Below are 13,804 nucleotides of genomic sequence, written 5' to 3'. Positions count from 1 at the left end.
ATGTTGGGCTTTGACCTGAGATAACTCACTGAGCTCTGTACTTTACTCTCTCCCTCAATCAATAAAGTGGGAGAATCACATTTGCACCCGTCTGTAGTATTTTGTCAACTCTCAAGGCCAGTAAGTGTGTCCTGTTCAGGAACCAGTCTAAGATTGATACTATTACAGTAAATTCACCCTTTTCTCCATTTACCTGTATTAATAAAAATCATTGAAAAAGAAATGGATCTTTCTTCCAGGTCAACAAATATACTGCAGCTGCTGGTAGACAGTTCTAATCACCAAGTCAGCCGTCAGAATCAGAGATCACTTCATTGTGCCTATTTGATCTAGACCAGTATTTTACCCCCTAGCAACCCAGAAATGCTATCCAATGGGCTCCTACGTTAGCCTGTTTTTGACATGGCAGGGAAGGTGCTTCTGTGAAATCGCTGAAGCAGGTTTGTGCAACAGCTGAATTCTCCTAAGATCTTCCCCAGGAGATTTAAATTTTTTTAAGTGACCCAAGTGGTTTTTTTACTAGTCTTCTTCTAAAGTACTCTCATACTCACCAATGTTGCTTTCACATTCCTAAGAAAAGGGGGATGGTATCAGGACAGATTAGCATAGCCATAGAAATATATCTCAATTGGGCCTCTAACAAGGTCAATAGCACACATGCAAAAACAAAGCTACAGCTCTGTTCTTCCTGACTATAGCAAAATCTTAGTTATGTTAAAATGAGCCTTTCTATCAAGAATGTCTTAAATGCTTGAGCAACTATGGTCTTGTCCATTAATGGCATTTATTATGCAAGCACCAGAGAATGGAGATCTATACATCATATAAGATGTACATGCTTCAAAGATGTTAAAGGACGCAATGATGGGCATGTTTCACTAGCCATATATAAATACTTGCTCCCAAATGCTCAACTTTCTAAAAGAAAACAAAAATGTTAACAAGTTACCTTTAAAAGTGAGATTGGAAAAGAAATTTCCAATGTACATACAATTTATGAGCATGTTCTACTTTTATAGTTACACACACACATCCACAAATGTTGTGATTGGGTTCATAAAGTAAAACTGTAGAACGGAAAACATGGGCTCTGGAGTCAAGGCTAGCCTAGATTCTGAGCTTGCTACTTAATTAGCACGACAACGATATGCGCTTTTTCCCCACTAACAGAGATGCACACCTCAAGTGGTTAACTATCATGACAAATGCCCAACATGTAACTTTCTTGCCTGATCTACTCCAATTGCCTTCACTGAAAACTTACAGCAGCCTAAAAGGTACCTGATTTCAAAGACAGAGATTTCAGCTCTAAGTTATGTGCTCACCTACTCCTCCAAGTAGGTGCTTCTAGTACAAACTTAATTCTTAGAAGCCAATTTCACATTAAGTGGAATGTTACACACTGCAAACTGATATCCAATCAGGACTGCAAATTCAATAAATTCATTCCCACTAAATCCCAGACAGCTCGGACACATGACCCAACCATTTCATTGGTATGCTCCAACACTCCTTGGTCTTTCTGCCAGTACTAAGGCTGGACAAAGATCCCACATTAGCTTGCTTAGCAGAACTGAAGCAGAGACAGGAGACCTTAGCATTCAAAACCCAAGGTTCAGTTACACTCAACTTCCCTGCCCTCTAAACTTCTAGTTATGATTAAAGTACTCCCTTTTCTCCTGTTCACTTCAAATTTTTCATAGCTTTTCCTTACCAACTGAAGAATGTGAACTCTGCCTTTAGGCCCCTCTAGCACCTTACCATTTAATGTATTGTTTTCCCCTACCGATAGATATACGGGCTTCTGAAGTCTTCAACCAGATTAGTCACCTCACTCCAGTCCTAGTCCCAGTCTTCTATTAGGGAAGCTAAAGACAACAAACCCTTAACTGTTCTAATCTTAAAACTGGGGAGAAAGAAATTAAGTGCCTGGTCCAAGGTCTCAACAACCTAAATGAATTCAGACCAAACGCAGTTACATGTTCTCTAGCGTAGATAAAATGAGCTGAGACTGCCTTATATTGTATCCCACTCTCCCCACCAAGAGCATGTCATGGACTATGTGGGGAAGATGTGACACAAAAATGACTAAATGACAACCAATATTCCAATTTCTATTTATTTGTAAAGTAGTCATTGAAAATTTGACATGAATAGTTTTAACTAGAAATAAACTTTCTCTTATAAAGAAATTCTGATGGCAGAGCACTAGCTGGAATAGATTAAAAAAAAACTCTCAGCCGTTTGAAATTGAGATTTAGAAAGTTTCCTGAGGAAAATGTTTCAAAAACAAAATACCCTGCAAGTTCTAAACTACACCTTCATTTTTATACTCAAGATTCCCATTTCCTTTTTAAATGTTCAGTACAAGCAACCCTCCCTCCAAAAGAAGTACCACAGAAAGTATTAAACAACTTCAATTTTCCCCCCAAATAAAAATCTCTATGCCAACTGGCCCTAATATAAATAAGGCATGTACTGAAAGCTGCTTATTAGCAAATAGGATTTTAAATAGAGGGAAAAATCTTCTAGTCTGTAGAGTACTTCTCTGGAAGGGAGTGTATGTCTCCCTTTCGGGACCTCTCCAAATAATGACAAAAAGGGAAGCAAAGCATCAATATTTCCAGAGTCGATTACTTGCTCCAGACTCTAACATACAACATGTACTAATAATGAACACAATTCTACTGTATATTTTTGTGTCACAGATAACAAAAAAGCAAAGATGAGAAAGGAAAGTCCTCCAAATATTCCATGTGCTAAATTTTGGGAAGCATTTAGCTCACGTGTTCCAGATAACTGAGAAGTGTAACACTAAACTTCACAAGTGTGCTAGAGCTGAATTAATTGTGAAAAAGAACCCTTAATAAAACAAGATGAGAATCTGTATGGACATATAAAATCTATTTCAACACAATAGAATTGTTTTAATAAAAATATATTCCAACTCAGTTTTTCTTAAGCTACTTTAACTATAAAAATCTTTCAGGCTCTCAAAAAAATGGAAAATCAGAACGCAACAGTTTGATAGTACAAAAATTATACAACTAGAGGACATTACCACCAAGAGCTAGACCCCAACTGAACCACAAGATTCTGAAAATAAAAACGCATTAAAATACAGTAAAAAGCAGTGGTTCTGTCAGAGTCGACAAGCCTAGGAATAACCAGGCTGTACATACTTTGAAAAATCTCATCAACATCATTCCCGATTAAGAAGCACTGTACTAAAACCAGGGATCTACAATAAAAAGCAACCAGGACTCCTCAATTAATATATATATATGGGTGAACCACTGAAATCAACTTTTTTTTCTGGGCACTGTTCTTCACTTCCTTTTCTGCTTTCAAGACATGGAGGTCAGAAGCAGTCCAAACTGATAACCATGGATCAAGTTAAATATTCTTGACTATGAAAACCAACTATAATCCTTAGATGTTTCCTTAAATTACCAATAGGTTAAATTTACTATTTTATTAATAGTGAACTCTGGTGAACCCGCATCATCACAACACTACATGTCAGTTTTGTGATTGCCTTTAATATCGTGGTATACTCAAGACATTTGACAAGACTGGATAAATGAGATAATTTTAGGAATCACAAGAACTGTAGCACTTCCAAACAGCTACAATCTAAATGGAACCCAACATTTTAACAATTTCCAACTTCCATTATTTTCTACAAGCCAATATGTGATCTGTGGTCAACTTCAGTTCAGGTTCTGTATTATTTCTGTCAGCCTCATTATTTGCATAGCAAACTATCAACCTTTTTAAGGAAACCCCTTCAAATTAGACTGCAAGTTGTACACTACCAAAAAAATGCTCATATAAAGGTACGTTTATGCAAAAGTAATCACTGATGTCATCTGTTATTCTCATGACTTATCTATGTGGCTTACTCCTACATGAGTTTTTAGGCTATGGGGAAACGCAAAATTTGCCAAATTCAGACTCCTAAGTAAATCAACATGTATAATTGTAAAGATTCATGCTGACCTTACCAACACCAAATTCTCTCCTCTGGGATTTACAAGACAGTTCTTTTAAACCACTGGACGTCTTTTATTTAGGACCCACATCTTAATACCCTTACATAAATTCAAACCTCTAATGCAATGACTTATCTTCCATATTAACGACAAAGTCAGTACAACATTTAAGGAAACTAAGCCACAAGACTGTTGCATTATGATTTAATCTAATTGCACAAAAATGTGAATTACAACTCCTCCCCAATTTCTAAGAGAAAGGTTATGCATGCCTCCATATTATTCATGAATTCTGCACTGTTACATTTGAACCATGTTGTGAACTTTTACATCATGATGGATTGATTGATCAGTTTAGAATTCCCATGCAACATCTTAAATTATATAAAAAGGAAGCAATTTTTTAAACTTTGAGTAAGTTTTCATGCTAATGATATAAAAACCTTTTTTATGGGCTACTTAATTTTTGGTTACAACACACCAGGGTTACTAAATTTCAAAATGCTGGTTCACTATAATGAATCCTTAACTGGCTTCTACTCCTAAGAAATGGATTACTATCATTTAGGTGACAACCAAAAATTCCCTTCATTTCAAAATAATAAATCCATAGTGCCTCATTTATTTCTTTTAAAGTAGGAATTGTGTAATCAACTGCTTTCCATGGGACAAGAACTGTGGTAACAGTGGATTCAACTGACTATATTACACAATTATACTATTATTTTATTACTTCAAAAGCACTTTACAAGAGAAAATAGAAGTATGGCTTCCAATAGGAATGTTATACCTGGACTTGGTACCAAGCTCACAGATTTGCAAGGAAAAACAGGCTTTCAGGCTTTCATGTTAAACAACAATTTGTAACCAAAACTTTAATCCCAAGGATTCTCACAAAACATTACAAATGACAGCATGAAAAAAAATCTTGCACAGTAACTCAAAGTTCAGCTCTACAATGTACCCTTAAACCGGCAGGACAGAGATATCTTAGAATAGTCTCCAATTTCCAAATAAAGAATTTTATTAAATAGCTATGTATTCATACACAGCAATGACACAAGAACTTACAACCTAAAACAAAGGTTTAACTATTGAAACATCAGATGCTACACCCACTAGCAAGTCTGTTCAGTGCAAAGACTAGTTGGATATTCTACAACTTCTGACCTAATTTAATGGTGCAGCTTTTATTTTTTACCAGCTGGCTGGTGTTCGTAGCAGTTTTAAAAAACTGCTTTGTTCAACCACAATTGCATACATCCCAGCTATGGACAAAACTAAAGACCTTAATTTTTGCCAGTTTTGTTTCCATAGGATTAAAACATCACACTTTGGTTGGGCAGAATTTAAAGGTTTATTATTAGTCTATGCGAGACTAAAAATTCAATTTTGCTTAAGGGAACATTGTAAAGTAACAAATTCTTCGTATTACAACATGCCTCATATGATCAATTTCAAACCATAGAGAATTACATCTTCATGTGCCACTGTTACAAGAGACAATAAACAAACTCGAACAGCTAAAACATCTTAAAAATGCACCAAGCTTATGAAGTCTCAAACAAAACTTGAATATTCTGTACATACTCCCGTCAAATGAAGTTATTTGCTGTACACCACTCCTCTTGCAAACTTATCTTCTATTTCCTTTCATTTGACCTAGAACGGCTGAAAAACAGAACAAGTTTATATCCACAACTCAGACTTCATCAAAAAAGATTTAAGGTAAAATGCTTTAAATTAGAACACAAACTGGCTTAAAAGCCATGTCTGGTTTATTATGTCTGGAAGGTCTTAATGACTTCTTAAATCACTGGAGATCTTACCTACGAGACCTAGAGAAGGATCGAGACGGCTTGTGATTTCTTTCCCGAGACAGTGATCTTTCTCTTCTCCTATCTCTAGAAAGGGACCTAAACCAGAAGAAAAGAAAATTAGGACCACTCAGGTATGAAAATCACATAACAAAAATGATTTCTAATTAGTCTTTACACTCAAAGCTGGTTTATTCCTAGAACTTAACAATGGCTTTATACACCACTTGATTCACTAAATTCAGGGTCTGGTACCATCAACTCAGGCATTTGGAAAACAGCTTAAAATGGCAAAAATGACTTCTATTTCTGAGAACCTACCCCCACACCCAAAAGTATTTAAGAGTTTTGGGGTTTTTTTTTGTTTTTACCTGCTCCGACTGCGTGAGAAGCTTCTCCTTCTTGGAGATCTAAAAGCAGAAACAGGACAATTAGGCTAATCATCAATTCGTATTTGTGGCGTGAGGCATTTCCCAACTTTTCAATCTCACTGTTGGGCCCAGTGAATGTGCCGAAGAACTGGCACCCATCGTCCAAAAAAATAAAGAAAAGAAAAAAAAGGCATAGAAGGATTAAGGAACAAAAAAAGCTCAAGTGAAAAGCAGGTATTCCAACCATGGATTCACTTTAACAAAGTGCTTCACTGCAGATCTGTCCAATGCAAAACTTGTCAATCTAACTTCACTACCCAAACACCACACCAAAATGTAGTCCCACAAGTAGTTCCAAAAACAGTACCATAAACCAGTATTTGGAACCCATGCAAACCTAGAAGTCCATGACAAGACTTAGGTACCACGTGGATAGTGTAATTTGGTGAATACGCGCTAAGTGTAAAAATTGATACCATTAAGTGCTACATTAGAACTGCATTTGTGATCGTCACATTTAAGAGTGTGTTTAGGTTCATCAAATTACCTTAAGCTTGGCCCACACTTCACCCCAAAAATCGTTTTTAAAATTTGAAAACTGTTAGTAAAACCATTTAAAGGTGATAGGATTCAACAAATTTTGCTAGAAAGGAAAGCTAAATCTGTTAGAGATATTAAAATTTTTAGTTTGGCATCTCACACATGCAAATAAGTTTCACTTGAAGGTCTAGTTACATTATGAGTTCCCTATCACCCTTAAAAGTTTTATTCAAGCAATATATATGTACGTTACCATTCAATTATGCACAGCCAGCCTTTGATCCAGAAAAAAGAATTACTTTAAGCCGCTTACTCCTTATTTTAACCAGCAGTAAACTGTATAAGCAGGAAAAACTTACTAGTTTTGGGTTTCAACAAGCTAGAAATGGTGAGGTGAGGCTGCCGGACTGACGGCCAGGAAGAATTTGCTGAAAAGGTTTTGCCAGATGTTGCGTTGGATTTAGTTGGTTGGCGAAGGGGGTGTTGTGGATTTTTCCTGCTTTTTTGTTAGCCGAAGGCTGCTGCTGTAGTTGTTGTGAAGACATTTGGTAAATAAACAGCTGAGCTGATTGGCCAGGAATGTGTGGGCGGTCGAGGTGGCTGCTGCCGATTTGGTTAAGGTTGGAGAGAAGGCTGAGAGAAAACAGCATGCTCGGGAACCAAAGGGCGGTGCAACCTGACGACTGGCCATGCCTGGGTCATGTGAAACGACACCAGCCAAGCTGAATGGGGCGCGCTGGTCACATGACGCTGAAAGGGCTAGTTGACTGGCTAATGCAGACTCAGAGGGTGGTGAGAAGAGACATGATGGTGACTCTGTAACGGGGTTCATTTTTATTAATAGATGGACCAAAAAGCACAAAAAAAAAATGAAAAAAAAAAACAAGCCATCAGTACAACCATCTATTAGCTAACAAATACTCTATCATGATGGGCAACAGTGTGTTGTTTTGTTTTTCAAAATAGCAAAAGGGGCAAGATCTTGAACTCCTATCTCCTAGCAGGACTTCACTCACCTGTAAGAGGTAAATTCAGTCCTGCAGAAACTATTTCGGAGGTTTCAGGAGATGTGGAGTTAGCATTCAGACAATATTGCCTGGTCCAAGAATGATGTCACTTTCAATTATAAAAAAACTGAATTCTCTCCTATTTGGGTTTGAAGAACAGATGACTGGGATTAACTTCCTTTTTAAGCCCCCTTTATTGGTCAGCGACTAGGTTAGTCTCAGAATGATTTCTACTTTACCAGTTGTAACATTAAAACAGCTGCCTGTTTGATAAATATTACAATCATGCTAATAGTAGAAAACACATTTTTGTGAAGAGCTAGAGTTGAATGTAATGTTTGTCATTATGGATTCAAGAAATGGAAAAGGCCTAAATTGAAGTATAAGGGAAGACTCGGAAAGATGCAACTAGAAGATGAACTAGAAGATAGATCCAAGACAGAAGTTACTGACTACCAACATGAACAGTGGCCTAAAGACAAAAGCCAACACTCAGCACAACTCACATACCCCAAACTACAGCCCAGAAAATCTTTCATAAAAACCTTTGCTTCTTCACAATAAGCTTAAAACCCAACAACATACTTTCAGAAAAATACCTGCACCTACTAGCTACTCCATTATACCAATACCTCTAAACACGCTATCTCTCAAGTACCTGCGGCGAGGAGGAGGACTCCTTCTACGATAATCATCTCGAGGGCGACGACCCCAAGAGGGAGGAGGGCCTCGATTACGACTCCTTTTTTCACCATTCGACAGTTCCACTCTTACGCGGCAGCCACATAGTGTTCTAGGAGGAAAAGGGACATTACTAAATTTAAAGCAGCTAAATTTAACTTTCTACAAGATGTGTGTTAAAGCAAAAAGTCCTCCAAGTTAGTTTCTTTGCAAAAAATGTGCGTCTACAGAATTCTTTCTAACTCCCAAACAAGCCTTAGTTGTTCACTTTTTCTGATACACAGAACAGTTGAGCTCATTCCCTGATTTAATTTCAAACCAAGTTTAAATGGGGTGTTAAAAAAGAACCAGTTCATAAAAACGAGCTTTAATTTATTCACTTATTACCATCGTCTGATTACTGGGATCAATGTTAATTTAAGTCATAATTTAAGTGTGAAAACGTCTAGATTCATCCTTGACAAACTAGTTACCTCCATTCTGACCTCTTCCCCCTTAAGGCTGAGCACTTATTCCAGTTAGAGATCTTACTATGAGGTATTTGTTGGTTGTGTCCAGTCTGTCGTTGTCAACCCTTCAAACACCCTCACCTGAGCTCCCAAGACAAGGACCAAAAATATTTGTGATATAAAATCACAAATCTTCCCACAATGATGAAGTTCCCACAATCTTCATCATATAATAATAGGAACACTTAGACAATCATTCCCTGCCCCTCTATTCCCTCACAACCATCTATTTAGATAAACCCACCATATTTGGAAAATTGCTAAGAGTTGGGACTATAGAAAAATTCCTGTTTCTGCCATCTGTTTTCATATAACCTTACACAGTCAGGCTCATCCTTTTCATAACACTGATGAGGAAAAAAAATCTCACTGCTCCGAGACAAAAAATCTGAATTCACTTTTTGATCCAAAAGATTTGTTTTTCACGGTACATGGAATCCAATGGTCTTCAAATGCCAAGAAGAGAGAGAAGGGGCAACACCTGTTGTTATTAAGGCTCAAGTGTGACTCAGCCCTTAGATAATAGTTGACCTAACATCCATACTTCCTAGAAAAAATATTTCAAACACAAAAAAAGTAAAAGACAAGGGTCCAAAAGACCCCCATATAACCATCATCCACCTACAATAATCAGTTCATGGTCACTCTTTAAGACAATACAATTGTTTGCAGAAGTATCAAAGCTGATACCACTGTTAAAAAAAAAAAGTTCAAAAGTGGTTTAGCAGTCTTCCACTAAGACGGCAAGAAGCCACCTAAAAGTATCCTAAAAATTTTAAATATTGAAACAGAAACACTTACTATAAATTAATCATTAAATTACCTTCCATCTAGTTCTCGGACAGCATCAGCTGCATCTCGGGGATCTTCAAATTCAACAAAAGCAAAGCCGGGAGGGTTTCTAGCAACCCATACACTTCGGAGTGGTCCATAATATCCAAAAGCACGTTCCAATTCGGTCTTGTTGCCATTGTTTCCCAGATTACCTACATAAACCTTACAGTCCAATGGACAGGAATCACGATGCATTTCTGTAACAAAAAATGTAGAAAGTAGTACTTATTATAACTAGACACAAGCATAGATACTTAAGAATTCCAAATGCAAAAAAAAAAAAAAAATAGTATACCATCCTACTCATTCCCCAGCTCCCTAACCATTAAACAATCAAAAAAACGTACACCTCCAGGAAGTAAACCAGCACAAAAAGTTAAGAAAAAAAAAGAGCCTACTTGGAAAGTGAAAAACAATGGAGGCGCATCTACTCTGATCTCATTTAACCCCCAAATTAAATATTACAAAAGTAGGACAACCCGCTTAGAAGCAAACTAATTCTGCCCCGGATTGGAAAACAAAATGAAACAATGCTCAATACCGGAGCCAGTATCTAACGTTAAACTAGCAAATAAATAATACAGAGGGCTTTGGCTTTTGTAAGCCAAAACATTTCCCTTTAAAAACAACCCAAATGTCCACTAACTGATGAATAAACAAAATGCGGTATATCTATGCAATGGAATACTACTAAACCATAAAGAGGAAATACTAATACGTGCTAAGTAAGAATGAACCTGGAAAACATGCTAAGCAAAAGCAACACGGAAGTTCATCTATTGTAGTGCTCCACCTTTCCGATCCCCGTTAAGAAGTTAAATCCAGAGTTAATAGCAACTGCCAGGTCCTAGAAGTAACTGCTAAATGTGTAGGAGGCCACCTTTGGGGGGTGTTGGAACCGTCTTGGAACTACATAGAGGTGACGGTTGCACAATATCGTGAATCTATTAAATGCCACTCACTGTACACTTCAAAACAGCTCATTTTATGGTACGTGAATTTCACCTTCATTTTCTATCATACAGAACTTCCACTGCACTTAGAGGGCTCAGATTTGACAAATTACATACAAATAATGTCAACTCTGCATTAAACCTGATCAAACTGGTAGACCAGTTACAATTACTTAAAAAGGCAGTCTACCTAACATTTAACACAGCAGAAGGGTTTTTCGCTTATCTACTTAAAAACCCAGTCCAGACACCTCCTATTTCCCGTGACCCCACCCTATGGCCCGGGAGCTCGAGAACCGAGTCACTGGTGGATAATTAAAAAGGGAAAAGAAAAAAAGGAAACAAAACTTTGCCGCAACTATTTCCAGATTTAGGTAAGAATACAGGCTCAACTACAAGAGTATGTAAGTTATAAAAACTTTGTGATCAGTTGCACGTTTAAGTGAAATCATATTTAAAGAAAATAACCGAAAAATTAAAGGTGAGTACGACGTTCGACTAATATAAACTGAAAAATTCGATCTTGATTAGTGACTAGTGAAAAACCGCGGGAAAACTCCTAAGAGGAGCAAAAGAAAAAAAAGGCGCCATAAGGTGAAAGGCCGCGCGGCCTGTTACACAATTGGGTTACCAGCTTCCCCTCTTGCTCCAAATCTCAGTTAATCCCCACCTCCCGGCTCATTTCCAGTCCAGGATAATAAAATCCTCGCTGCAAAGCCAACAAATTCCTCGGATGGGAAGGGGGACCCTGCCGCCGCCCCGTGCTCAACGTCACAAAATGGCGGCGGCGCCTCTTTGTCTGAAGCTGGCGCCGCCATTGGGCCGGGCTCCAATTTCGGACTATTATATCCCACTCCACTTCACTCTTTTCGTAGCTGGTCTCTTACCGAGATCTTGGGTTGAAATGCGAAGGGTCAAACCCACAAACTCGAACTGATCGTTCCGCTCGCCTTCGAACCCGTTCTCGCAGATACACCGCTCTACCCGGCGTCCACGAAATGGCGGACCACCGCCGTCTCCTCGCCCGTATTTATGTGCGATGGTGGAGTCACATGATTGGATGAATTTCGCCCAATGAGAGGAGGAGAAGGTCGTGACGTAGCATCTACAAACGCAGCGAGAACAGCGGTTACTTGGGAGCGCGGTCGGGCCGAGCTGCCAAGTCCTTGGAGACATGCGCTGTGGCGCTCTCGTCGCTGTAGGCCCGGATTTTCTTAAGGTTTCCTTTCCCACCAATTACCTCAGTCGCGTTACCGTCATTTCCAAATAGGCTAGGGTTTAATAAATAACACCATCACGTTCGGTCTCAAACATGGATAGATCCTTTCCCCCACAAGATTCAGGGATTAGATGAATTCGTTCATTACTTCACCCTTACGAGTGTTTAGGCTGGAACTAAAGTAGTCACGCTTACCAATGTGGCCCCGAGTGGCTCCCAAGGTCACGGACCTGTTTCTGGCCAAGTTGATACCAGATTTTGCCCAGGTCCGGCGCTTAATGAAAAGCCTCGCGTTGGAAAGTTTACCTAACTTCCTGGTTTCCTACCTTCCAGCTAGAACTGCATTTGGAGTCAACATCCTGGACTCATAATGTTTAATAGAAACACAGCACCAAATGAAACCTGTCGGTCATCTAGAAACAATCACCTTTAGCAAATAACAGGAAAAGGAAGTTTCTGAAGAAAATGTAACTTAAGTGCTGGGCTCCCAAAAGAAATGACAAGGACACCTCCGGCCTTTCTCCTCACAGCGCTTTCCCAGCGCGCTAAGCTATCTGCATTTACCTGGGGAGGGGGGAGTCTGAGGGCCACACTCATACCTTCCTCTGTTTCCCTTTTCCAGGAATAACTATTGGAGGAGGAAAACCGCAATTGTGTTAGAAAATAACTAAAATCTTCCTCTCCTGAACAGTAAATCAGTGAGGGAAGCCAATCTCTTGTGCCCCTAAACGTACCCACCCATCCCCTCTGTCTTCTGACCTATTGCTAAAATCTACTTAAAGCTGCTCTTAAAAAAACAAATGACTTGTATTTTCAGTCATTTAAGCTCCTTGGCTGAAAGATAATGCCAACATTTAGTTTAATCTCTTCCAAATGTTTTCTTTGGAAGGCTTAAGGTTTCTTGTGACCCTAAAGGTTTATCTCGTGGGGGGTGGGGGTGGGGCAATACAAAGATGTAATTGCTCTGTGTTAGTTTCCTTGCCAGTAATGCAGAGGTTTCATACCCAAAGGAAAGAGGAGGAATGGGACCTATACCTCTTAAGTCAGGCCCTGTGCTGATCGTACCTATTGAGTTTCAACCCAGAGGCAGGTGAGTGGACACTTTGTTTTTTCTGTCTCCTTCTCTAGATGGTTTTCTCCTCTGGCTCACTCTTTTTTTCTCTGACTCTGTGTTTGCCTTGATTTGCTCCTCTCTTCTGTCTAAGCTTTTCTCTTCTTTTTTATTCGATTTCTTTCTATCCAAGGCAAAGCCTTTGAAGTCAGGTAGTCCTAGATTTGGACTGCAGTCCTGCTACTTACTGCTAAAGCATCTTGGGAAAAATAATCTTAACCTCTCTCAACATTAGTTTCCTGTCTGTTAAGTGGCATAAGAAATTTCCAGGGTTGTTATTGGCTGTTGCTTTGCACAGCTTTCATCTATTCCTGTCACCCCTACCTCCTCAGGGCGTGGAAATGTGCCTGACACACAGCAAGTGACCAATGCATATTTGCTTGTTTAATTAAAAAGAAATGGTGGCAAGCGGGTGCATTCAGTGAGAGAATACTTTCCTGTTATGCAGGAGACCCCGGTTGGATTGCTGGCCCATGCACTTCCCCAAAAAACAAATATAACAAAAATTCAACAAATGGTGCTGCAATAACGGGATACTCACATAGAAAAAGAATGAAATGTAACCTCCGCCATACAGCATACAAAAGAAAAAAAAAGAAATGATGGTAGCCCATGGCAAAGTCTGGGATTTGTTCTGTAAGTAGTTGTTGAAATGTACTTTGCAAATTATTGCTTTTTTCTTTCTTTGCTTTGTATATATGTAATTTTTTACAGTTAAAAAAACGTTAAAAAAAAACAACGATGTATGTAAATTACCTGGCAAAATC

General features: G+C 38.7%; 2 protein-coding genes across 2 annotated transcripts in view; one reads left to right on the top strand and one right to left on the bottom strand.

Moving 5' to 3' along the window:
* Window positions 1-4,700: 4,700 nt before the first annotated feature.
* SRSF3 (serine and arginine rich splicing factor 3) lies at window positions 4,701-11,732 on the bottom strand. The gene is made up of 6 exons (XM_077161628.1): window positions 11,595-11,732; window positions 9,744-9,951; window positions 8,389-8,523; window positions 6,184-6,222; window positions 5,825-5,911; window positions 4,701-5,666 (listed from the first exon to the last, which is right to left on the bottom strand). The coding sequence occupies exons 2-6, from the start codon at window positions 9,947-9,949 to the stop codon at window positions 5,639-5,641; spliced, it is 495 nt and encodes a 164-aa protein (XP_077017743.1). The 5' UTR covers window positions 9,950-9,951; window positions 11,595-11,732; the 3' UTR covers window positions 4,701-5,638.
* A 78-nt stretch (window positions 11,733-11,810) lies between these two features.
* STK38 (serine/threonine kinase 38) overlaps window positions 11,811-13,804 on the top strand; it is a 99,061-nt gene continuing 97,067 nt past the window's right edge. The window contains exons 1-2 of the mRNA XM_077161620.1: window positions 11,811-11,926; window positions 12,900-13,016. The gene's annotated coding sequence lies outside the window, so the exon portion shown is untranslated. The remainder of the gene's footprint in view (window positions 11,927-12,899; window positions 13,017-13,804) is intronic.

This window comes from Tamandua tetradactyla, chromosome 5 (assembly GCF_023851605.1).
Source record: "Tamandua tetradactyla isolate mTamTet1 chromosome 5, mTamTet1.pri, whole genome shotgun sequence".
NCBI lineage: Eukaryota > Metazoa > Chordata > Mammalia > Pilosa > Myrmecophagidae > Tamandua > Tamandua tetradactyla.
Note: the sequence above shows the minus strand (reverse complement) of the source record. Positions and strands in the feature narration are given on the sequence as shown.

Excerpts from the sequence above, each read along its gene's own strand:
- SRSF3 (XM_077161628.1), bottom strand. The coding sequence starts at position 9,949 with ATGCATCGTGATTCCTGTCCATTGGACTGTAAGGTTTATGTAGGTAAT. Across the intron at positions 8,524-9,743 it reads GTCCGAGAACTAGATGGAAG|AACACTATGTGGCTGCCGCG; the intron begins GTAATTTAATGA and ends TTTTCCTCCTAG. Across the intron at positions 6,223-8,388 it reads AGTCCTCCTCCTCGCCGCAG|ATCTCCAAGAAGGAGAAGCT; the intron begins GTACTTGAGAGA and ends TTCTGCTTTTAG.